This window comes from Lathamus discolor, chromosome 1 (genome assembly GCF_037157495.1).
Source record: "Lathamus discolor isolate bLatDis1 chromosome 1, bLatDis1.hap1, whole genome shotgun sequence".
NCBI lineage: Eukaryota > Metazoa > Chordata > Aves > Psittaciformes > Psittacidae > Lathamus > Lathamus discolor.
In genome coordinates, this window is record NC_088884.1 from 72,474,467 (window position 1) to 72,500,027 (window position 25,561).

The 25,561-nt window shown below is 38.0% G+C and overlaps 1 protein-coding gene across 1 annotated transcript in view; it reads right to left on the minus strand.

Moving 5' to 3' along the window:
* The window catches only part of POLR3B (RNA polymerase III subunit B), a 75,173-nt gene that overhangs the window by 20,975 nt on the left and 28,637 nt on the right, over window positions 1–25,561 (minus strand). Inside the window, exons 14-23 of the mRNA XM_065679691.1 lie at window positions 24,323–24,523; window positions 23,114–23,276; window positions 21,327–21,480; window positions 19,480–19,554; window positions 18,624–18,722; window positions 15,015–15,142; window positions 7,699–7,908; window positions 5,668–5,826; window positions 4,145–4,262; window positions 3,320–3,462 (exon numbers count right to left, since the gene is read on the minus strand). Of these exons, the coding sequence (XP_065535763.1) occupies window positions 3,320–3,462; window positions 4,145–4,262; window positions 5,668–5,826; window positions 7,699–7,908; window positions 15,015–15,142; window positions 18,624–18,722; window positions 19,480–19,554; window positions 21,327–21,480; window positions 23,114–23,276; window positions 24,323–24,523 (1,450 nt within the window). The remainder of the gene's footprint in view (window positions 1–3,319; window positions 3,463–4,144; window positions 4,263–5,667; window positions 5,827–7,698; window positions 7,909–15,014; window positions 15,143–18,623; window positions 18,723–19,479; window positions 19,555–21,326; window positions 21,481–23,113; window positions 23,277–24,322; window positions 24,524–25,561) is intronic.

The following is a 25,561-nucleotide window of genomic DNA, read 5'->3' on the forward strand; positions in this document are numbered from 1 at the left end:
CATCGTGTATGAGATTAAAAAATTATATGAAAGAGACTCTACATGAAACCTTCCTGAAGGAGAATCTTCCTGAAGAGGAAGGAATGAGGCAGTTGAAGGATTCCAACTGCTCAACTCTGTTTGCCTCTGAAGCTAATGATCTTCCCCTTCACTTACTGAAACCACCCTATGTGGCTGTAGGGCAAGAACTAGACTGGATTTTAAAAGAAAGGTCAAGAATGTACTGCTGCTTCTTTACTTTTTTGAAGCCTTCAACAGGTACTTGTTTCCAAATCACTCAGGGACCCTGTGAAAATCACCTCCTATTTTTAGATCAAAAGCCATCAGGAAAAATGTTTCAGTGCTTACCAGAAGAGTTTCTATTTGTTAATGACAGCAGAATCAATGGAAGAACTTCTTTTACTTCTTTTCAAGAACCAGTTCTATGGGTTTATGGAAAGACACTGTGAAGGAGTGATCTTGGGAAGAGCTGGGTGTACTGAGAAAGCCTGCATTGACTGTTTGATTTGATAGATGGCTTGGCTGCGCAAGCGAAGATTTGGGAAGGGCTTTACCCACGCTTACTACAAGCACGATGACCAAGGGCATGTGAGATAGGCAAATCTGGTAGGAAAAAAGGCTGCTTAGGCAATCAGGAAGTTTCCGACCAGGACTGTCATCTCCTGGGGCAATCTCAAGTGAACCATGCCCTGATCTGCCCGCATGCAAGGCTGGATCTGCAGCTTCCCACCCACCTTGTCACCTGCCGTTCTGACCCTCCCCTGTCCATACAGACAAGTGTCAGAAAGCCCTTCCAGCCTGCGCAGTGGATTTTTTAGGTGAGGCACAGCGTGCGCAGAACAGGCCCCACCCTTTACACCTGAGGTTTATCTGCCAGGGCCTAGCTAGCTAGGACGGTGGCAGCAAAGTCCTCAGGTGGTAGGTTTTGTAAGAGTGTCCTTCTCTTAGATGGAACACCTAACATGGCTAGATGAGCTCCATCTGCCTGGGTTTGAAGTTAGGAGTTTCCCTTCTCCTGTGAGGATGGCCTGTCTTTGCTAATGAAGATTCGGGAAGGGCTTTACCCATGCATTCTGAACAAGACTGTCATCTCCTGGGTCAATCTCGAGCAACCAATGATGTAACAGCACAACATCAAACGTCTAGGTGGGATTCTGACTGTACTCTACAGAAAACACGCAAGCTTGAGGCAACATCTGGTAACAGCTGACATTATGATCAACTACTGCTTTTTGCACCTATTGCACCTCTTTTGACTGATGGCTTGCTCTAGGTAGATGTCCTGATCACCAAACCTAGAGACTACAGAAATAAGGATTACTATGGTCTGCATCTCATGACAGCGATGTGGTCTTTCACTTCGGTTACACCTGGCCACCTGATTGCCACTGATGCTTATATATTTCCATAGTCCCAGAAAGTCATAAAGGACCTCAAGTTTGACTTTAGTCTACACATGTGAGTAAAGAAGTAAACAGTGGCATAAAGCATTATAAAAAATACTTCTTACTTGTGCCTTGGGTCCATTTGGAAGCAACCAGTTTTCATACCTCTTCCAGTCACACAGGCACCGAATAAGCTGAAGATGATTCTGTTCAAGCTTCATGTAAGAGAGCTTTAAAGCTGGATACTGCCTGTGTTCTGGTGACATCTGTTGTAGTTTCATCTGTTTTCACTGGCTTATATCTACATATGGATGTTGTGCAAGTACCAGCTCTCTGCTGAGCCACTCCAGGGCATATCTGCCTACAGAGTTCTCTGGCTCACTCCAAGAATACAGGAATGTGAATTAGCACAAGGTCAAACCCACATCATACCGGGACTAGAGTGGGACCACATCAGAAATTGCTGAAAGGGATGCTTTTGAAAGCCCCTCATAACAAAAAGCATTCTTTTTTCCATGTGTCTTCTGACAAAGAGAACGCTGCTCACAAAAGGCCAGTTTGTTTACAAGACATCCCTTAGCTAGTATCGCAATTTGTTGTATTACTGCAAAATTCATTGACTACAACTAGTTTTAAATATTAGTGTTTCAAATCTAAACAGTGTCCTCTGTTATTTCCTCAGTTCCCTCCCTCTGGTCTCCACAGAGACCTAGCAGATACTTGTGTTACCAGATGCTAAGAGGCTGGTATGCTTTACACTCAGTGCTCTGCTTCCAGTTCCTCAGAAATCAAAGCAAAGAAGTAAGAATTCTTTTGCTTCAGTAATTATTGAAACAGTATCACATTTGCCCGGCAACAGAAAAGGAGGGCATGTGCTACAATGGAAAGGATTTGGTAATATCAATCTTTTTGCTTCCCTACCACATATTAAAGAGACTGAGCAATGTTCTCACACCAAAAAGTAATACCTAAAAATGTCGTAAGATTGTAACATGCAGGTAATAGGCTTAGCACAGCACAAAGTGAGGCAGAACCTGTATTTTCCAAGTGTATAGATAGATGAAAAGATGTCTCAACCTGTCCCCCATTGAGACCAAAGGCATCAAAACACTTTTAAGTTGCAGTCAGACCGTTTTCAGTCACTTAACACCCTTCCCACACCTCCAAGTCCTTCAAGATTCAGAGAGCATGGTGTAAGTCATGGGTTTTTGCCATCAAGGTCAAAGGGAATCCACTGCTTTTTTTCAACAGATACAGAAACAGGTTCCTGATTTTCATCTTACTATTAACACTAGAGGGCTACTTGCCACCAAGCAGCTTCCTAGTAGTTACCCATTTTCAGTTCTCACTTTGAAGATCCAGAGGTGCCCCAAATCATGTCCCAGGTGTATTTTTAAAAGCATTTTCCCCCTTTTCCTGTCTCTGCTGGTGCACTCATAATCAATTCCTGATCAGCCCTGAGCCATCTATCTGCAGTCTCATCTTTAAAGAAATATGTCTGTGCAGATGACTTGTAGACATCCCACTCTATCTCTGGTCTTTTTTTGCCCATTCAAAATAAGCCCTTTCACCCCTTTCTCCAATCTCTCTTGATAGCCCATTGATAAACCTATCACCTAAACCCAAATTCACACTCTGGGGAAAAAAAGACAACAAAACCAACAACCAAACCTCAAAACCCTGATCTTGCTTAAAATGGGCAACTACTGTATTTTCCAGATTTGTAAGTCAGACAGTTGTATACCAATTCCTCTCCTTGGTTCCAGAAACATCATTGGTAAATTAGATGAACTTAACAAAAAAAAGGGATATGGTCTTCTACTACTCCATTCATAAAAGATCTGAAATGATCAATGGAAAGATGCACATTGATATTATGCATGTACAGCAGGCATATCCAACATGCATTTATTTTTATTAAATGTATAGCTTACCTTTCTGTCCATGACGACTGCTAAATTTATCTCCAATTTCCGGACGTCTAGTTTGCCTCAACAACATTTTGATCAAGAAAGCATCCTCTGCATTTGATGAAATCATTACTTTTTCAATATAAGAATCAGTTGCACCTTTGTAGCTAGTACAAGAAGAAAAAAGACAAGTTTTATATCTATGAACCAAACACAAGTTACAATCAAGCATCTGTGTTTTGGAAGCTTCTGGCCAAACTGTAGTCTTCATGGAACTTAGATATGGGAAGCCAATGAAACAAAGATTATAAAAAGTTCCAGAGTACAGTATGTTTCTGTAAAAGGCTTAAGAGATACACCAGAAAGAAAGTGAGAATTAAGCTGAACATGTAAAGAACAAAGTGTATTTTTTTGTCATGTGGGCTCTTCTTTATGGAAAAAAGCTTCCTAGTATATTGCAAATGGCTGTTAAACAAGCGAAAGCCAAACACAGTTACAGTTGACGAGGAAGTTTAAGGAACATACCATCAGTATTTAAGAACAAAATTATGGTATAATATCCTGACTGAAACTATGTATCAGGTGCAGGTGTGGAAATGAACCAAGAGCAGAACACAGTACGACAAACCAACAGAGATGAACCCTGGAGTCTGAGATGCAGAGATTTTTGGGAGGAAAAAAAAAAGAAAAAGAGGCAGATATCACAGAGCAGGAAGGAAACTATTCTGCTATTTGCTTTTTTCCATATATCGCAAAATATATTCCTTTGACTTTTCTAGAATTTAATATTTTCTCAGATACCTTTCCTCCAAGTACCTCCCCCAAGTACAAAGTTATGAAGCAACATACGTTACTGGCACATCTTTGTATTGTGGCTGCTGAGGCACTCCACTTCCTTCCAGGGGCGTCTGGGTCACAGTTGGCATAGATTTGTTCACAAGGACTTGCTTATTCTCTACTTTCTCACCTATAAAGAACAAGGAAAAAAAGCACCATGAAAACATATCTGGCTACCTATGCTGGAAATACATTTTAAGCTTCATAAAAAAGGTAACCTGGACTGATAGGAACATATCCAGGAAGTTTGCCATGTTATCTTATTAACTATTACATGGTAAGGGAATCATTAAACTAGGTTGGTTGTTTTTTTTGGTAACCAAAACAGAATAGATGCATTCTGGTGCACTATGAGAACAGCTGTTCAACATACCTTGGGTCTAAAGAATACACAAAAGCATCTGAAGTAATTTGCTGTAATTATGGAGAAAATTAACAAGCAAGACTAAATGGCAAATTTTAGAAATTCACATCTGTATTTGGGACATCACATCATTTCCACAATGAGTTATGTAAGACTACTTCCAGCCTCTCCTTGCACTTAGTTTTTTCTATTGCTTCTGGGTCTCATATATCAGCTGTTTTCCTTTCTATTCCCTTACCCTGCCCCTCACATAGAAAACCAGACCAGTAGCATGCCCAATGATACAAATGCACATCAAATACTTGCCTCCGATCTCCTCCACAAAATTACACTGAACTTCAGCCTATGTCTCTTTTCTGTCTACATGAACTATTTTATAGAGGTTTTTTACCTCCACACTGAGAACAGTGTCCTAATACTCCAGGAGATTCTTGCCTTTTTTTCTTTAACTGACTTTGAACGCTCCATTGTGATGGGTAAAAGACCAAAAGTGACCCAGTTGTGTTGCTAAAATGGAATTAAGTTTAGTGCCTTTTACAGCACCTTTCTTATTAAATCTTGGCAGCTCTATTAAGCCACTTCCTAATTGAAGGATGATAGTATGGGAGGATTCTTTCTCAAATTTATTTCCATTGGAAACGTATACACTTATCCTCAGAACTAAATGTAGTTGTATTTATTTTCTTTTCTCCCTCCAAACATATTGCTGAAGTGTTAAAACCACAAGGTTTTACTTCCTCAAACAGCTGCACTAACTGACAGCAAGGCAGGAGGTTTTGACATGCGAAATAGAAGTAATATGGAATCTATCCTTACAAAGCAATAACAGAACATATGAAAGACAACAGTAAAAAACTACAGTATCAAGTTTGCCAGTTCAGGAACAGAAGAGGAATACAAGTTCTAATGCTTCAATAGATTCACACTGTTAAAGACTCACTCTTCTACTTAAAGTTTCCTAAACATAAAGCACAAAATCCCCCAGTGACTGGTATCCTGCTGCTTTCAGAAACTAACATTTTTTAATTTTCCATTACAATACTGCGCCTTCAAGAAAAAAATAAACTTATTATACCAAGTATAAAACAAGGTGCACAAGAATTATTAACAGAACATTAATTTCTACCTCAGTTTATGAACATGCTATGATTTAACATGTAGTCTGACATACCTGGAGAGCAGATACCATCAGCATCTAAAATTTCATGGCGCCAGATTGGTTTACGGGTAGCTGCATCCAACATCGGACCCATGACTTTATCAAACGTCTGGTTTGTATAGCGCTTCAGGGTACACTTGGCATTCTTATATACAAGACACCTTCCAAAACCTAAAATGCAACACGAACTCATCTGCTTAGGAGTTCAAAGATTCTTTATAACGCATTACCAGAATAAACCAAGAATGCTGATCTACCTGCTGAGTGACAGAACATAAATTATTTTTTTTATTAATCAGATTATTCACTGTCTTGGACATGTGTAACATTGTACATGGACACTTACTAGCTCACAATTTAAAAATTGGATCATGCATGCTACTTTTTTTAGACATTGGACTACAGTCCAATTCTGAAGTTGTGCTAATCTACCTCTATACCTCTGCACACACACACACACACACACACATCATTTTTCTTACCTTTGGTGGTTTCACAGAGAGACATAATATAGGAGAGAAGACTGTGACAGGATGAGAACAGCACCTCTTCCTCTCAGGAGTTCTAAGAAACCTGAACTTTTACTCATGTTTGTGGCTCACACAAGCTAGCCTACCAGGGAAGTACTAGTTGAGCATTTCATATATAATCACCCTGTTGCTCACATTTTTTCCCATCTGAAAGTATTCTTAGTTATATATATTGTTATAAAATAGGTTTGTTTTGGGTTTTAGATGAGAAAAGTAGCGTCTCTGGAATTTCTCTCCAAGTACAGCAACTACCCACAACACTAAACACTTTCATCGCATTTAGAATTACAACAGCCAAAAGAAAGGCTTTCTAATCATCCTACATTATTTTAGTTCATTTGAAATATCATTGCAGCCACATACAGTACATCTACATCTTTAGATTATGTCAAGTAACTCCTGACAAGCACCACAGCTCTCCCTGTAAATGTTACCAGTCTACCAGAAAAGAAAACATTCAGTTTTAAATCATGCCTGTTGTTGTTTTAGAAAAGGAGGCATAAATTAAATGTGGCAGACATTAATGCCAAAGATACATGTCTAGGAATACTATTATTGCTGCCTAGCAACGAGGAGGAAGGGAGTGTAGGGGGAATGAAGTGATGGAAGAATCTGATTTTGGCCACCCGAAACTAAAACCAATTTGATCACACTGTACTATGTCTTCTCTCAAGGGAATTTATTTAGAAAAGAGAGAGAGACAAAGTTTTACAGCAACTCGCCTCCAACCCCCAGGAGCATTAATACAAAGCGCTGAGGAACTGTGGAGAGAGCGAGACAGGCATAAGCACTGATTTCACTTAGTTACCTTATATTTGGTGCTTACATACTTTTACTTAAGCTACACAGCACTGCAGAGATTATTATTTTAAGGAGGCAGGTCAGTGGTTTATCTCTGAATAAACACTAAATTATTCTGCTTTAGGAAAACACTGTTATTTTCTCTCAGAAAGTAGGCAATACTCGTATGTTTCCCTCAGAGCATAAGCTGACAATGACACAAACTGCCACACGTTCCATTCCTTTCCCAAATACATTCAGAAGTCTAATTTCATCTATTGCTTTTTCTACTGGTGAAAATAATGAGACACCCCCTCTGTTAGTAATGAGCAGAAGTAATGAGAGGTTCAGGTAACCATCTATAAAGCAAGCCCAACAGACAGATTAATAATAACTTCCATTTTTTGTAAAATATTTATTTAAAAGGGACCATTTATGTTTTTTTATTTGAGGTCCAAAGTTAGCCATTTTTTCTTATAATATCCATAGTCAATTTTACGTCCATGCTGGCAACTTCACCACACTATTGCAAGCATTGAGTTACAATCACTATTCATGCAGAAAACAAACAAATGCATACAAAGCAGTTTTGGAATTTGATTTCTTAATTGGAGATGTACTACTCTTAACTGCAATAAGAGTTATTCTAGGATAACACCAGGAGACAACAAGTTTATGGAAATATGTACTAAAACACACGCTAGAGAAGTGGGAACGAACTGACGGCTCTTACCTCTGTCCAAAGAGGCCTTGTTTAAGACAAGAGCATCTTCAATATCATAACCACTGTAGCTCATCACAGCAACTGTGGCATTCTGTCCAGCAGGCAGTTTCTCAAAATCTATCAGTTCTATTGTTTTTGTTTTTACCATTGGCCTTTGAGGATAGGCTAGAAGGTACATGAGAGTATCTATCCTGTTTCTTTGATTGTATCCAATAGTACCTGTATGTAAATGAAAAACAAAACTGTGTGAACAAAGTGAGTTACCTAGAAATGTTTTGGCTTAAAAAAATTACCAAGATATAAATTAACTAGACCCACAAACTGAGGAATTTAATCTAATAATAGAAATTCTTAAGGAAAAATGGTAGAAAACTGTGAAAGAACTAAAACTACTTTATATTATTATATTTAAATAAAGATGTAAGTGGCTTCTTCATTTATGCTTCCGGGAAGAATTACTTATTTTTTCTTAAACATAGAAAACCTAAGCATCAAGACAAAAAGAGCAACAACAAAAGAAATCAAAGTCAGGTCCTATACAACTGAATGCAAATGCCAGTTTTTTAAAAATCATGACACTGACTAAAACTGCAAGCATGAAGTTTTATTCATATTGTTCTGATAGCCACAGGGTTTTCTCTGGAGAGCTCAACTTGATTCCATAGACCTGATCCAAAATTTCATGAGAAGCAATAGAAAGACTCCCATCGAGTTCAAGAGGAACTGTGGATCAAGCTCTGTGTCTTCCACATTATATTTCCTTCCTTTTCTGGGCAATAATTAGTTCAACAGCAGCCTGTGTTAGAATGTCACAAAGCACGAACAAAGCATACAGTTAACAGCAGCCAAGACTGATTTACTTTCTGAAATTAGAGGCATCATTGCGAGAAAGCCTACAGTAGAAGTTCACTCACAATATATTTGTCTTTTTACATGAAATTAATTCTAAATTTATGGTTCAGAACTCAATCCTTTGTATAGACCTCCCAGCTTGAGACTGAAATTTTTGGCCCAGTCCCATCAAACTGCCAAAGTGTCTTCGGAAATCTGAGGAAAAAATAATTAACACCCAGCAGGGAAACATAAACCGTTGTGTAGCAGAACAAAAGTTAAGGCAATCGTATGTTATTAGAGTTTGCTGTACCAGGACTATGCTATGTCTCTAAGTAATTAAGAAATTATAGTCTGAAAAGTTAAAGTTTTAGAGCTTTAAGTGCTAAATATTCTGCAGTGCCTGTGCTTAGGAGGCAAGTCTTTCAAAACTTTTTCATTTTCTCCTGCAATTTCAGAGGCTGGCTGCTTTCAAGGGAAGGTGAAAACAGCCAGTGTATAATGAAGACTTCACATAGCCAGAATATAGTACAACTGAACACAAATCTGCTTAGGGGAGGGCAGCTTCATGTTTCAGATGCATATACTTGCAATTTCCAATTTCCTGCATTTAAGTAAAGTGTCTAGAAAAGCAGATTTCTAAAACCAGGCAGCATCATGAGTATTCCAAAGACCTATCCTGTCCTTGGCACTAAGCTCTCTTTCCTAAACCACCCCAGGTCTGAGGGTAGGTTTAGATTAGTCATTAGGAAGAAATTCTGCACTATGAGGGTGCTGAGGCGCTGGCACAGGTTGCCCAGAGAAGCTGTGGCTGCCCCATCCCTGGCAGTGCTCAAGGCCAGGTTGGACGGGGCTTGAAGCAACCTGGTCTAGTGGAAGGTGATTGTGGCAGGTGAATGAAATTGGATGAGCTTTAAGGCAACCCAAACCATTCTATTATTCTGTGATGATTTCAAAGGACAATAATAATGAGATAGCTCAACAGATACTGTCTGAAAATAAACTGCCATAATTGACTCTTGTACACTCGGACTTGTCTTGGTTCTAGAAAATGGATTTGAAGCCACAGGCACAGCATTTTCAAATGGCAAGGAAGATTTGGTACAGCTGATGGGCTTCACTTGTCTTTCACTTTGAGCAGCTGCCTTTCTGTCTTTTTTTTCTTCTTTGAGAATGAAATTAATCATCTCTGAGCAGTATTTTCTGTGTCCCATAAGAAACAAGCTCATAGAGCCGGGATTCATCAACACTGAAGAGCTTCCCAGTCACTCCCCTCAAGGTCTACTGTTTGAGGCCCCTATTACTTCTGGTATTGTCTTAGCCCAAGTATTACACACTGTTTTCATTGTTTTCATTCCACTTTGATTAAAAAAAAAGAGAAAACACCTTGGTTTTCCTACTACACAGGTAGGAAAATTCCAAATAAAAAGCTTAAGGTTTAGACCATTTTTCCCTCTGCACCTAAAATGAATAATCTGAGTGCTTTCAGGGCAGGTTTTCTGCTGTAAAGCTCGTCTTCAGAGTTTCATGGACAGGTACATTTTCCTGTTGTTGAGAGAAATCTTCTCCCAAGAAAGCCATGTCAACTTTCACTTTTTAAATGCTTGCAAATGTTTTTCTCCTCTGAGATGCTTATATGCTGTGTCTGCTATGGTTCAGTGGTTAGGGATACTAAGATGCAACAATGTCCAGAGCACCTGATCATAGCTAAACTTGTCTTATACCCCAATAAAAATCCGTGGAAATCCCCTATATACCAAGGATTACAGCTGACGCTTTTACATATTTCAGGCAATGCAAATTATTTCTCTCTCAGAGCTCCATGTATTTCAAAGTTGGCGTTTTGAAATCAGAGGTTCAGATCAGTCTAACAAAACTATTACTGTTTGTATCAGACCAGGAGCCATGAGCGATTGACAACACTGGGATTTTGAGCCTCAATAATAAATTGTATTTGTTCAAGTCTTCGGGAGTTGAATCGTGTATCATATCAAATGGAAAACATATACATATGTACAAATGATGGATACCCTAGCAGGAAAGAAGCCAGTTAGAGAATGATTCAAGCGTACAAGTGAAATAAATTAGGCAAAAAGCATGCTGTATGCCAACAATATTTGTCCTAATTGCTATGATTTAATGGTTATACAAATAATGTCTAACAAACCACAGCTTTAAACCACAATCTGCTTCTTTAAAATTGAGAAGCAGCTCTTGTCTTCTGAGGACTGGTGTGTTGGGACGAGACCTCACTGTGGGTGTTGAAATGGGGGAAGTCACTAGCTTTATTTCTGTTTTCTCTCTGAAAGAACAGAGCCCTTGTTTGCTTCAGCCAAACAGCCAAGTGAAAGTAAAGTATAATTAAAGTTCACCATAACAAACCCTGCTCACAATGACCCATGTTTATAATGATCCCAACAGCAAGAAGCAATTTTTTTTCCTCATTGGTAATTAGCCCTGTTTAAAGCAAAGCACACAAGGTTGACCTGGATACAACAAAGATCATTTTCTTGCTTTTCTCTTTTTTTTCCCTGCTTGGTGTATTGTGAATGCGTGTGTGCATTCTTCCTTTTTTTCCCCATTTCCTGACTTTTTATTAAGTATCATTTGATCATTCTTCAGTGTGAAGTAATCACTATAAAAATGCTATCTATTGATATTTAGCATAAGTAGGGTATTTTTATTCTGATGAAGAGTTTTGAGAACTCACCAGAACAGCCAGCTAAAACATTTATTCAATTCTCTGGTGTATTACTTAAAGCAACTTTACACAGTACAATCAAAATACGAAGGATACAGAAAACAATCTATTTAAGATATGAGTCAAAAGGGCTATTATTGCACATGCCAAGAAAAGAACTGCTGTACTACTGTATTTCTCCTGATTTCACCACGGATTTTCTACTATTCTGTTCTTACATATGACCACAAATCAACAGAGAAAGGAATTTTCAAATGCTGCACTAAGCCTTGTAGAAGGGACTCCAACTCATCTCAGAGAGATTTTCACAGCACATGTTATTAAGTGATCTGGACATTCAGCATTTGAAATACTCTTTTCACCGTAGAAAGATTAAGGAGTCAGTTAAAAAGATTATGGGTAAACTGGGGTTAGCAGTCTGGCTCATTTCTGTTCCAGCACTTCTGTGCCTGCTACCAGGGAGAGAAGAGCTGGCAAAAAGAGACCATGTCACAGAGCACAAATCCTGCTCCTCAAAGAACAGAGGCAAAACTGAGCCCTGACCACAAAATACCCAGGTCCAGCTGTGATGACCAGCAACAGCTGGTTTTGCTTTGAAGTTTGTTTCAGTTCTCTGTTAGCTCTTATCTTACTAACAAGCCTTTCATAACTGCCAAAACCAACAGCCCCCAGCACTCGGTTCCTTGAAGTACATTTGTCTTCTCAACTCAACATATTCAGCTGGTTACAGTACAAGGTAAGGCAGTACATAAAGGGCTTTGCTACTTCACAGAAGCAAAGCAGTATGCACATGACAGTAAGAGGGGTCTTTTGTAGTATCAAAGAAGTTGCTTTAACATAAACCTCTGCAACAAAGCTTGTTCGCCTACCACCCTCCCCTAAAATACTTCTCCTCTTTCACAGTTTGAAGTAATCTTTAGCATCCAAACCCTCCTTTCCTTACTCAAGACTCATGTCATGACATATGCGTTGAAAGTGCAGCACACAGTTGTGCTGTGAGAGTGTACAGCTTGCTTTGTGTACCCACACTGATGCTCTCACAGATGTGCATGTGCGTGTGCAATATGGTGGATTACTGGCAGGAAAATGTGTATGTTTTAATATCTGACATCAGGCTTTTATACAACACTTCACAGTCACAGCGGTACAGTGTGTCAAACTATGTCTTAATGGACTTGAGGAGCTCCATTTAAAATGATTTCACTAATTGTAGAAGCCCTTGATCCTCTTCCACATTATTTTAGCAACACATGGAATACAAACAGCACAGACTCTTGTATTTTAATCTTAAATACTTCTCAGATTTAAACTACAACTGTTAACTTTGCACTGAAATGTCAACACTGAACTGAGGTCTTTCCAGCTGCTGTTTTATTTGCCACATAATCATAACTTTCCCTCAGTCCTACAGTTCGACCTGCAACATATGGTAAATTACCTATGCCAAAATAGAAGGATTTCTTCCAACTTCATTTCAGTGAAACCCAGTTTGCTCAGCCCTATTCCTTCAAGATGACTCATTCTGCCCATGAAAGGGACATTTTTCAGGACATTTAATGTTATCCTGCAGAAACATTAATATTTTAACACCTAATGCTTGTTAGGGATACTGTATTACAGACCCCATTGCAAGCTCTGATGCCCACTCTCCGTTTACTTGTGCTTTCACACCCTTCCTTGGCTTGATGTTGCTTAAAAAAAGAGCTAAGAGCGTTGAAAGCTGCTGCGCACAGCGCTGTGACATGGTCAAAGGGGGTCAGTGTTGAGCAGCACAGGGCTCTTTTCCAAGTCTGAGCCCCAGGGGCTCCCCTCCATGCCCCCTGGTTTTGACAGTCAAGGGAGTGGCACAGTGGACTTGGACGTGAGACTCTCTAAATGGCAATGTTGGACCAGGAGCTGCTCTGCAATTTCAGTATGGAGAAAGAAGGTAGTTACTGAAAGACAAGGGTTTGAAGCACTACATCACATCTCCTCCTAAACACAAACAGAACTCCCCCTCCACGTGAAAAGCTTCAGGAATATCCTCTAAGTGTCAATTGATCAATAAATGTAGAGAAAAGTCTTTTCTGCCTCTATTTATTGTCACTTATGGTGGCTTTTTTATTTTTTTTTTAACAGTTATTATAAAAATCTTCAGGTGTTTGCAGACACTTCAGGCAGAGGAAAATACAGCTCAGGTCATGTGCCAACTTTTAAAATGTACTTTTATCTAGCTGCTTATTCTTTGAGTCAGGTGTTTTGTCATAACAAACCGAAACAAAGGCTTTTTTTATTGCTCAAGATATTCAATGGCTTTTGTGTTCCTAGCGTCAGCAGGAACGTCAGAGGATTGTATCCAAGGAGCTAAATGTGCAAGACCTAGGGTCAAAGCAGCTGAATACACCAACCTCAGAAAACACAGACAATGAATTGCAAATGACACTCAAAACAAAACGGGAAAAAAACCTTCACACAGAAAACTACAAAAGAACTCCACAGATACTGAATTGGCTTTCTGTACACACTGATCCTGCTTAACTGTGTGTGGTAACTAACCAAACCTTCTGAGACTAATAGTCATAAAATAGAGACTCGGGGGTGGGGGAAAGATAATGGGATGGGGGAGAACTGTAAGGAAAAAGATTGCATCGCTCCTCTTTATTTTTAAATGTAAAGGGAGGACATGCATCTGTTGCTATTTTCTGCTATTTTGATGCACCAAACATGACAGTTCAGCACAAGGCAGTTGCTTTGCTATTAATTCTGCTGAAGAAGTCTCACAAAAGGTGCAGTGTTTCAGTTTTGAACACACAGCATCCAACAAATGGTTTAGTAAACCTAATAGAAGTGGTAGTTTTTCCATGACACAGAGTTGTTCTACTATAGGTCTCGACTTGCAAGTCATCAATATAACACATAAAGCTGGCATGTACAGCACCAGTCTGAATACAGCTGTCTGAACTGATGTACTACTGGTCAGGTTCTTCCTGGGACTCACTCTGGCTTGATCACGGGCCATATGACTTGGATGCTTTAATGTTAGTTTAGCTGTGTATTAAAGGAAGGATCAGAACTTACCTAGTGTCAATCACCCATGATAACAAATATAAAACCATTGGGTTTTAATGAACAACTATCACATTTGTAGAAACAATTATTAAGTGATGCAGTTTTCAGTCATTTTACTGAGAGCTGCTACTTGCCCCCTTCATCCAAACCAGAAAAAGCCCAAAATCGAAACTACAGCTCCAGAAGTGATCAAGGAACTAAACACTGTCTTTCACATTTTTGATTACTCTTCTCTAATGTCAATGTAATTATTTATTTATTAATTCATTTTTAGGACACCTACTCAACTATTCAGGGAAACTCTCCTCTTTCCATGATCTGTCTCTTTGTGAGAACACGTTTAAACTCTGTTTGTCTGGAAACCCACAGCATATTAGAGCATAAAGAGGAAAAAAACACTCTGTCAATCTTGCAGCTATGCTGAAAATGTGAAAACCATGACAATTATTAAAAAAAAACCCCACAAAAAAAGCAATAGCGCCCCAGTTTCTCCATTTTTTGTTTAAAGTATTAAGACCTGCAGATATGATTGCTCTTCATTGAGTAAAACTGAATGGTATTTTTGCTTTTAATTTTTCCAGCTTTCAGAAGTAAATTCTTTCTTCCTCAAAGCTAAAAAGAAGCGCCGATTTCCTCTTCCCAGCAAAGCTTTCACATGAACTAGAAAGAAAGAATTTCTGGTTTCTTTTGCTATGTAGCCTCAAAAACTACGTAACACTCAAAAAAGGAATAAAAAAAGTCTTACCCATTGCTTGTTTCCCCATGGCACACTGGTAAGTGTTTCTTGGGGACTGGTTGTGGTGAGGATATGGAATCAGTCCGGCACAGACACCAAGAAGTGTGAAAGGCTCTATCTCCAAATGCGTTGTATCTCTTAAAGGAAAGGATAGCAATTATAGCAGTCTTGTGAACAAATATCTTCACTAGAATTTGTTTAATTTAGCAGTATCTCATAATACTTCAGTTAATTCTGTTTAGGAAAACGTAAGTCAGCAGGACCTCAACATACGGATTCACTATGGGATTTTTTTTATTTATTTTTTACAAAAAGCTTTATTTTGGCTTTAAGTGTTTCCACATGAGAAGAAATAAAGGAGAAATAAATGAGGGTTTAAGAATTTCCACCATGGACAAAAAGCCTCCAGATAACGACAACCTGAGGGAGCTCAGTAAGACAATAAATCATCACTTTATACAGTAAGACCTAAAATGCCTTAAGGAATGTCTTCTCACGTAATGAGAGTCCTCCACATGAAATTACAAATCTCAAGAGATCTTAGGAATCCACTGGGGAGGTGGAGGAAGGAAAGGCAAGACAGATTCAGGTACCGGAAAAAATAAAAGTGTGGTTTTAGTTTTCCAAGGTTTGTTATGTAGTCAGAGAAAAAACTTCTATGCCCAAAACAAATCCAGTGCCACAGGTGATAAGGCATAATAAAACACTATTGGAAAAGCTCTGCACATATTTTGGAAGTATTTACATTGTTAAAAGGCAGTATCGATAACATGTAAAAACACAGGGATAAGGAGTAAAGACTAAGAAATACAAAAACTTTTTCCACTTGGCATGAGCTTCAGAGCAGAAAGTCCATGATCAATAAAGACAATTAAACCTTAACATGCATTGGGATGCAAGTGGAGAGACTAAAGACTAAGGATGGAGGGTACAATAAAGCTAGGCTGGAGCAGATCTGAATTTAAATCAAGATAAGTAACTAAGAAATATGGAAATTTGAATTAAAGACAATATTAACTAAACCTATTCAAAGAATATCTTTCACAATGTTTTGGAGTTATCACACAGAGCTTGGGCTTAGGCATGGATTGCTTCTCCCACACGCCTAACCCACTGCATTATGAAAATCCCATATTTAATGTTTGACTTCTCTTAGAAGTCTTTTGGAAGACTTTTTAGAATTAGTTAATCACATTAATTTGATTACAAAACTTTAGGACCTGGAAAAGGAAATGACTGGCAAAATCTTTACAACGCTTACAAGCCAGCAAAGCATCACAAGCTCAAAAAGGCTGAAGAATTACCCACAAGACTGAAGACAAGGACCAGCAGGAACTTACATAAACAATGGATGTACTACTGGAAAAAAATGAAGCCTGAAAACTGAAAAATCTGGGAACCCTGAGGAGCAAACCTAGTGAAATGATTTATCATACCCAGAAATCTTTGCAAATCACAAATATGCTTAAGCAACCTAAAAATCACCTGCTGGTCAGAGGATAGCCACTATTCTTCACTTGATAAAAAGCAGCTATGTTAATTGAAACCTGGCTTCAATTAATGAATGGCAGAATCCTAATTGCAGTCAAGTAATTGCAAAATGGTCTCAGGAGCAAGTAGCAAACTTAAAGCACAGACTGATCCCCATTCTGCAGAACTTCACAAGAACTGCTGACACTTCTCAAACAATAAAACAAAAGGCTTAAGACTTACTGACAGTGAAGTCAGAGAATTTGTTCAGAAAATACTAGAACTACATATCCATTTTCAGCTAGGGGATTCAATACAAGCATTTTTCCATTTTTCCTATTTCAACCAAAGAAGATACAACATCTGCAGATCCTAGTATCTTATGAAGTATTCCACAGCGCTAATAAGAAATCTTCAAACTTTACAGAGCAGTTTAATTTCTGTAAGTCAAAATGTCACTGCCAGAAATGAGCCCAGAAAAGGGAGGTAATCTCATGAGTTTGAAAATCAGAGTTACAAATGTGTGAGGAAGAAATTGAACACATTAAATAGAGTCAAATCCTCCAAAGAAAAACCCCCTAATTGGATTGGGAAGGTAAAGAGAGGATACTGTAGCTAGAAGAACCCTACATTACAAAAGCAGGAATGTTAATGGGATACTTCACAATAGTGGATTGCATCAGTTGTATTACCAGAACAAGCTGTACCAACATGGTTGCACCATTTAAAATGCAAGATGATCAGCTGGGGGAAGGGGGTACACAAATCAACTACTCAGGATGTAGGGAATATCACTACTAAACACAAGGAGCAACATGCTCATCCAGTATAAGCTCAAATACTTATGGCACTATTAGCTACAAGCACTGAAGCTAAACTCAAACGGAATTGATGGATAACACAAGAATATCCCAAAGTTCTTGGCAGTTATTGTGGAATCATTTCCTTACACTGGTCTACTGGAAGTTCACTGTCTCCTATTTCTGATTAAACAGTGATTTCATGTGATATGCTCCCATCAATATTCCTAGCTGTGCCAGGTGTCCTGTAACTTAAAACTTTTCAGCTCTGGTGCTCTGTGGAAGTTATTTAATTTTGGCACAAATGACAGCAATTGTGTGTGCTCTTCTCTGCTCATGTATACAGAAGCCAGCCAAGAGCATGCAAGAGTAATTTCTTAAAGGGATAAAGTCTTCAAAAGCCTGGACAGGAGCAATACCATATAATTAGCAGATTTAATGCATTTCATCTGGCAAAGGTTAAAGATAACCAGATCCACTGAGATCAATGATGTCTTTCTGCCAGCTTCCATAAGTGCTTGACCAGGACAAAACATTTAGAAAATGCATTTTCTGCATAAATTTACTGATCAAAAATTTCATGGAGATAACTTCTAACATCTTCTAAAATCTTACATTCACTTGACAGGATATTGTCAGAAAAACATTTTTTTTTTAAATAAAAGGAAAAAAGACAGGAGGATTTAACAATTCAAAAGAATCCTTCCTTTAATGTGAGCTCTTTATCACAGTCACAAGACACAGGGGAAAAAACAAAGCACCATGTCCTTCAGATACATGGAAATCACAACAAATCTAGAAACCTTTCTCAATGAAAATCACATACCAGGAATGGGTTTAACTTATAGGGTTATGAATACACAGAACGATACAGACATTTTTATCAGGGCTTATTATGCATCTAAAAGTCAAAGTGTAAGATGGTTGCTTAGGGACTCTCTACAGCCATATAGATTTTCCCAAATAACAGTCATGACATGCTAGGATCATGATTTAACACATGCAATCATTTTCCCTGTGGATTCCTACTGTATAAAATTACTTATGATGAGCAGCGCAATGATTAGAACAAAAGAAACAGGATATATCTGTAAGTATTTCGTAGTTTAGATCCCCAAAACCGAAAAGCTAAACCGCTTTTTGTAACCACCCCCTGCATAAAATTTAGGATGTGTGTAAACAGATTTCTTTCTTTAGCTTTCATCTTGAGTGGTTTCCACCAAGGAAAACTGTACTGCAATGGAGCAGTGTGTGTGAAAACAGTAACATTATTAATACGGCTGCATTTCAGAGAGTCACCCTATGAAAACTTTTCCTGTACCAGTGTTTCATCTGAATGCATACTTACTTATTAATTGTATGTTCATATAGTGCAATGTTACAGTCATTTTCTTCGTTCACATCCAAATATTCAACAAGGCCTTCATGCAAGAAGTCTTCAAAATTCCTACAGTTAAATTCAAAAATTACACTAGGAGTACTGTCTTTGCTTGTATTTCTGCACAAATACATAATACGTGTATTGGAGGAATGTGATGTGTAGAAGTTACACTAGAAAAATCCTTTTACATCAAATGTTCTGTGCATTTTGCGTATTTAAAGAAAATGTATTTTTTAAAATTAAGCCCCTTGCCCATTTACTGATTCACACAGTCTGGCTGACCAATGTCATTTATCTGAACAACTAAATAAAATCTTCCTGCATGTACTCATTGGCACTATGAGGTGAATAAATGTGGGCAAATTTAAGGGTAATCTAGTAAGTTTTTGTGATGGTTTGCAAAACTTATTTAGAGCTAAATTTAAACACTTTTGTGTGTGTTATTTTAAACAACCAAACTAAGAATGTGCAAGGAGTTTCAAAACTAATTCTGCATGTGCCTAGTTTAGGGCAATCAAGTTGATATTCCTTCAAAATGTTTGATTTTTTCAATGAGGAGAAGGACGATAGTGCCTCAAGCCTTCCACTTGCAAAAAGACGAGCCTGTGAGATGTATTTATTCTGTATAATTGCCAATTTCTTAGCAGTAAAAAGACCACCAGACTTAATTAAGACTTTAAATCTCCAATACACCGATTATTAATTTATCTAAGAGAATAAACTTCTCTACATAGCTAACCCCAAAATACTGAAAAACTCACTGACTGATTTCCACATAGTATTTACTTAGTAAACACAAATATGGTCTACTTGAATTGTGTACCTGTATCCCTGAGCCAGCTCTTCCATGTGCTTGTTTGTAACTGCAGGTTTTTGCTTCTTGACAATTATGTAGGGTCTACAATTAAAATAAAAACCAAACCAACAAAAGTATTATCATAACAAATATTTAGGCAGCTAACACATAAATACAGTAATTATTCAAACTTTGGTTTGATACACAGATATCCTCAACTGACATATTGTCTATGAAGTACCCAAAAAGTATACCAGAAAAATTAAGATTTCAATTTTGAGGAGGAAGCCTCTTTCCCCCCTCCAAATCTTTAAACTAAAGTTTTAGAAGTTTTATCATCACATCTTGTGGTTGGCTTTAAAAGATTTGATTTCCCAATCTACAAATCTAAGAACAGCAGTGAGTTCTACAGATACTGCAGGGACTTCATACAACACTGGGTGAACAGTTTGTGCTTAAGTGTCCACATGCAAGAATGCATTTTGCTGTTACTTACATAATGTAAATTACAGGCATTTACTATGGGTGACCTCAGATAAATCCATAAATTTCAACAACACATGGATCTCTTCCTTACCACACAAAAACACTGACACAAAGGATGGCATGCAAGAATGAAATGTCAAGAGCTGTTGCTATTTGGACAAGTTGCTCTTATAAAGAGCAGCAAATAGCTACAAGATACTTGTGGAGTCCACTCTGAAGTCTAAATAACAGTTTGAAGACTGCTTTCAAATGGTTAATGGGGGTAGCTGAACAATTGCAGGGTGGTGTTGCCACAAAGCAAACCTGGTAAACTCCTGGAAATCTACATGGTATCACTTGTCTTTATATCACAAATCAGAAGTTTTGCTGCATCTCCAAACCTGCAGAATGGCCGATATTAGCCCTGACTGGAGAAGTGTTTTCTCTGCCACTGAATATGCCCCTACTCTGTATCTCCTGAGGCATGATTAACTGATGGTTTGTACATGTACTATTTTGGAGCCTCTAGTGTATCTGCAACTTTCAACATACTCTGAAATTCAATTATGAATAAGGTGGAATGCCAACTGTAGCTGTGACTGCTGCTTCTTTAAAGTACACACAAAATATGCACACAAGTAGTCAATGCTAGTGGGCTACCCCCTTTTTGAACCAGTTGCACACTGTTACCATAATCTGACCAGAGTTTCTATCCTGTGCTATAAATGAACATGATTTTCTATCTCAAAATGTTACGTTCCATTCTTTGTCATTTTAGACACCCAATTCCTTTCTGCTTTCCTATGTCTAATAAAGAGCAAACGCATCTCAAGGCAGAGACCTTCCTTATTGGTTTACTGAATTTCCTACCTACTTAAGGGTAAGCAGTGAAAAAAAAACAAAGTGTACTTCTTGGTATTATAACAAACAGGTATATATACCTGAGGAAGTTTTGCACCAAAGTAAAGACAATGAGTAGCTTCTCATTCTAAAACATGTTATCACACCCATGGGATACCAGACTAATGGCTGCTTGTTTCTCACTTCACAGGAAGCAAAAACCCCCTCCAAGGACATTGGATATTACTAGAGTTGCCAATCAGGTTGATTTTAATCCCCTCTCACCCTTTTTAAGAAGATAAAAGAATTTGTTTTGAATTTTGTTTACAGATAAACCATATTTCTCTGGGCTTTTGTTCTTTTTTTTTAGGTTGCTTGACTATATAGGATGTTTTTCAGACCTGTCTGTTTTGAAAGAGGGCTATTTATGCAGAAAAAAAGATGGCCAAATCCTACTGAATTTGCTTATGTAAGAGTACCCATGAAACTCTTAGCCCAATGTATTTACAGTGCATAAAACAATGTTTATAGTAAGTTCACTAGTGAGAGAATTCTTATGAGATGTTTACCTGCACAATCTCCCTCCATCAGAGGAAATATAGACACATCTGTCACAAAGATTTGTAGAAATGGAAACAAATTCATTGATATAACCTGCCCGACGCATTATCCGAAACGTGTTGACTAATTTCTGATGATCACGTATGACACCGAGGATGTTACCTGTTCAGAAAGAGAACAAATTCATCGTGCATTCTTTGCACATCCAAAACTCTACTTAGAAATTCTCATTGTATCTAGCGTGCACAGAATTATTTCCTACCTCTTGCAAATAACAGGAGTTGTCATAAAATTTCCCTTTTCTGACATGAATTAAGAATTGGCTCTTTTTCTCTCAGGAAACATAAAAACCCTAAGTATCAGAATTTCACAGGTCATCTATCTATTTGCCTCCAAATAGCTTCAGAAACCATCCTTCTTCATATATGCTTCTGCTCAGGTGCCCATTCAGCAACTGGTGTACAAGCAAACAACACTTCTGAAGCCTTTACTGAAATGAATCCAAGGTTTCCAAGAACAGACCAAGGAACTGTTCTGCTGCCTTGTCAGAAATTTTAGAAAGACCTGGTATTTTTGATATATGCAATCACTCACAACAGCACCATAATTCCTCCTTCAGGAACTTAGCTCAACAAGCTTCTGCTATTTAAGCAGGTCACTTTAGTGCATAATTAAGTACTCTGATGTACTTAAGTATGATGAACAAGATGAGTATCTTACTGCCTTGATGATGAGTATTTTACTCTCTTAATGAACAAGAGAGTAAAATTAATTTAGAGTCACCTGACCAAAGTTATCTTAGTATGTAAAATAACTGTGGCGTCATTTTAAACAAAAACTTTAAGGGAGGAGACAAAGCACAAGAGTGTAAGGAGTTTGTAAGACAATAAAAAGATCTTTATAGCTTAAAGGATTTGTACTTAAAAGACTTTCTGCCCTCTTGGGTTACAAGTTTAAATCAGAATCAAGTCAGTCATCCACAAGCCTGAAACTTTTCTTGGATTAAACCTACAAACTAGTTGACTGAATCGTAAATTGTTTTGCCTCACTTACTGCTTGAACACCTACATGTAGGACCGTAACTACCTTGTTCCATACAACAGATTAAGCTTGTGAAGAAGAGTCTAATTCTGCTCTGCACTCCCCTTTGGAAAATAAAACAAGACAGGAAAGAGTGCATGTGGTTTCACTGAACCTTATCTTCGACATACTGCTGCAGAAAAGCAGAGCAAAGCAATGCAGTTGGGTTAAGTGTTGATTTTATGTTACTGGGAAAAGGCAGGACTGAAGAACAACTGCTGTTTAATTCAAAGGTAAATGGAGAACTTATTCATGGTGACAGACATTAAATAGTGGTCCCTGGAAGTAGATGCTATTGACAAAGGGTTACTGTAAAAATCGCAGTTGTAGTTTTTAACCTGTCAATATTTTGAAATGTGATATCACGGTACCCGTACATATAGAAAGCCATAGAAGGAACATAAGTGTGCAGATGAAAAGCACGTATGTCAAATCATCCCTTTAACAAAAAGGCCTATTTTCCAAGGTCTAATTTTTTTCTAACCATTCACAAAGCAAGTTGCCCCTTAAAAGGTAGTTTTAAAGAGAGTAGCATTGCTAAACTTTGCAAACAACTGCTGTTTCCTTTAAGTTTTTAAAGGCATTGCATGAATAAGTATAAAAATACATAAAGATTACAGCAAAATTAAATACTTGCTGTGAATAAAGCTCTGAACTTATAAACCCAACTCTCCATCAGTCACAAATCAGTCAAGACTGCCGAAAAGTTACATACCATTAAGGAAAACAAGGAACACATTTGGATATGAAAGTTCTTCACCACAGAGCAAGTTGACATCTTCAACTCCAAGATTACTAGCTAATTTAATAATCGGGCCATCTTCCATATCTGTAGTAATATGAGTCATGAGGGCAAGGTTTTTAACCAAACCACAAGCCTAAAATGAAAGAAAAGACCAACCCAAAACCAAAAAACATTTTTTATCCATTTTAATCCGAAGTATTACTACTAATAGTGGTAACAGTATTACTGCTATTAACTGTCCTTATGAACAATAAAAAAAGTCTAAGTGAAAGAAATAAACCAAATTAACTACACTGAAAATTAGGAGGGAAGAAAGGAAGACTTTTCTCTATTACACTGAAATGTAATGTTTTAGCATTTACAAACTAATAAAAACTACAGGTGATGAAGCTGTAGTTCTTAAGTTATCCAACCATGTACAACCCTGTATTTCTCCCTTTAAAGCAACAGCTACTTAAAAGCATAACGGAAATACAAAATCAGTCTAGTTATCAATTTACCAAACATCCAGTATGCTCTAAAACAAATTTCAACATTTTAAAATGAAAAATATCCAAGTACTTATACAGTGCAATTTTACTTCCACTGTTTAATGAGACCAGCTCATATTAACTACATAGTTATGCCAGAAAGTTCAAAGTTCCCCCAGTACTTTCTATTCAGGGGAAAAAAAGAAGACTGCCACTATCAAACATTCAGTTGAAAGAGCTGGATGATGTCTTTAAAGTAAAACATATGACAGTGTTCTCCCTCAAACTGTAGGGCAAAGCTGTTTCTGTAATAATAAATGTTTCTAGAAAAATTGCAGGTTGATAGTGCTATTTCAGAGTAGAACGTTTATTATGGAACAAAAGGGTAAGAGTTTAGGACTCCTCTCTGCTCTGCTCAAAAGAGCAAAACTGGGAGGCCACATGTCATTCCCATGCAGCCAAACGATTTCTGAACAGTTTCCAGACAGTCCTCTCAGGTAGGATGAAAAAGGCAATATAGTAAGGAGGACCAGGATATAAATAGATGGGATGTGAGAAGACACAGACGTTATCAAGCTGAGGATAATTATTTCTCCAGAAACCTCCCCATCAGAATTCCTCCTCTGACGGAGGCTCACCTGCTTCAAAATAAACAGTGTCTCCATTCCTCAAGGCAAGAAATACTGAAAGCAAAATAGAAGTTCCTCACCTCTCCTTCAGGAGTGTCGGATGGGCAGAGCATCCCCCATTGAGATGGCTGAAGTGACCGAGGACCACTCACTTTTCTTGTCTTTTCAAACTGAGAAGAGATTCTAGTCATCATTCCCAGGGCAGATATATAAGACAAGCGGGACAACACTTGTGTCACGCCTTGGCGGTCCATTTTGAATCTCTTCAGAGACCAGTTCCCCTATAAAATAAAGTGACTGTTTCAGAAAAGTTATTGCAGTTTATCCCTCTCTCGACAATATATGTCTTTTTTCAGAACCTAGACAGAATGATATCAGCAGCTTTACACAGCAAATGATGCCCATTTACATAAAACAGATTTCTAATTACCTATCTGCATACGAGCTACTAAATCTAACATACTTGTACTAAGTATTTTTAAACAGAAAACTGCTCTGTCAGAAAAGAGGATACTTTTGCTAATATATACTCAATCACACCAGGATTCTTCATCATGTGTCCCTCTCAGGTAAATGAATACTCAAATTTAGCTAAATTAAATTATTTCCTGTTCTACCTTTATAGATTTTGAGTTCTTTTTTTAAAAGGTATTTTGAGTGAAACACACTTTTACAATAGATCCCACAAAGTTTCAGTTTTGCCTTTTTCATAATTTGTTATTTTTGTAGGGAACAGAACCGTTCACGCTGGAGAAGTCTGACCTCAAACCCATCTGTACGCTCTTGAAGTCTTTTAGAATCCAGAAGAAAAAGACTCACTGATGTGTCTTCTCATAGAAGAAGACTGGGGGGCATTCAGTTTATCTGACTTCTCTGGTAGGGATGGTCACAGATTTCATGTTTGAGGATTGTCACATGCAGTATCAGTTGTGGGTTTAATTAAGATGACAGAGGAGTTCAGCATATGTTGTAGGACACAGTTACGTCTCCATGCCAAGCAGATTTAATAATCTCTACTGTAAGATCTTGAATATTTGGTGCTACAAGTTTTGATGTCCTGACACCTACCCCATATACAGCTCCAACACCTGAGTCAGTAGATACAGCAAGTTTCTGTCCCAACTACTCTTTACCCCAGCCACCACGTCACCGGTCAGTCCAAATGCAATGAAGATTTCAAAGGTAGCACTTTCCCAAGGATTGCCTTCTGCTAATTTGTTGTGAGACCATCCCCAGTGGAGAACTTCCTACTGAAAACTCCTATGAACTAAAAGTTGCTCTCTCGGCGACACTGGATGATTCTGCAGATGCTGAAATTA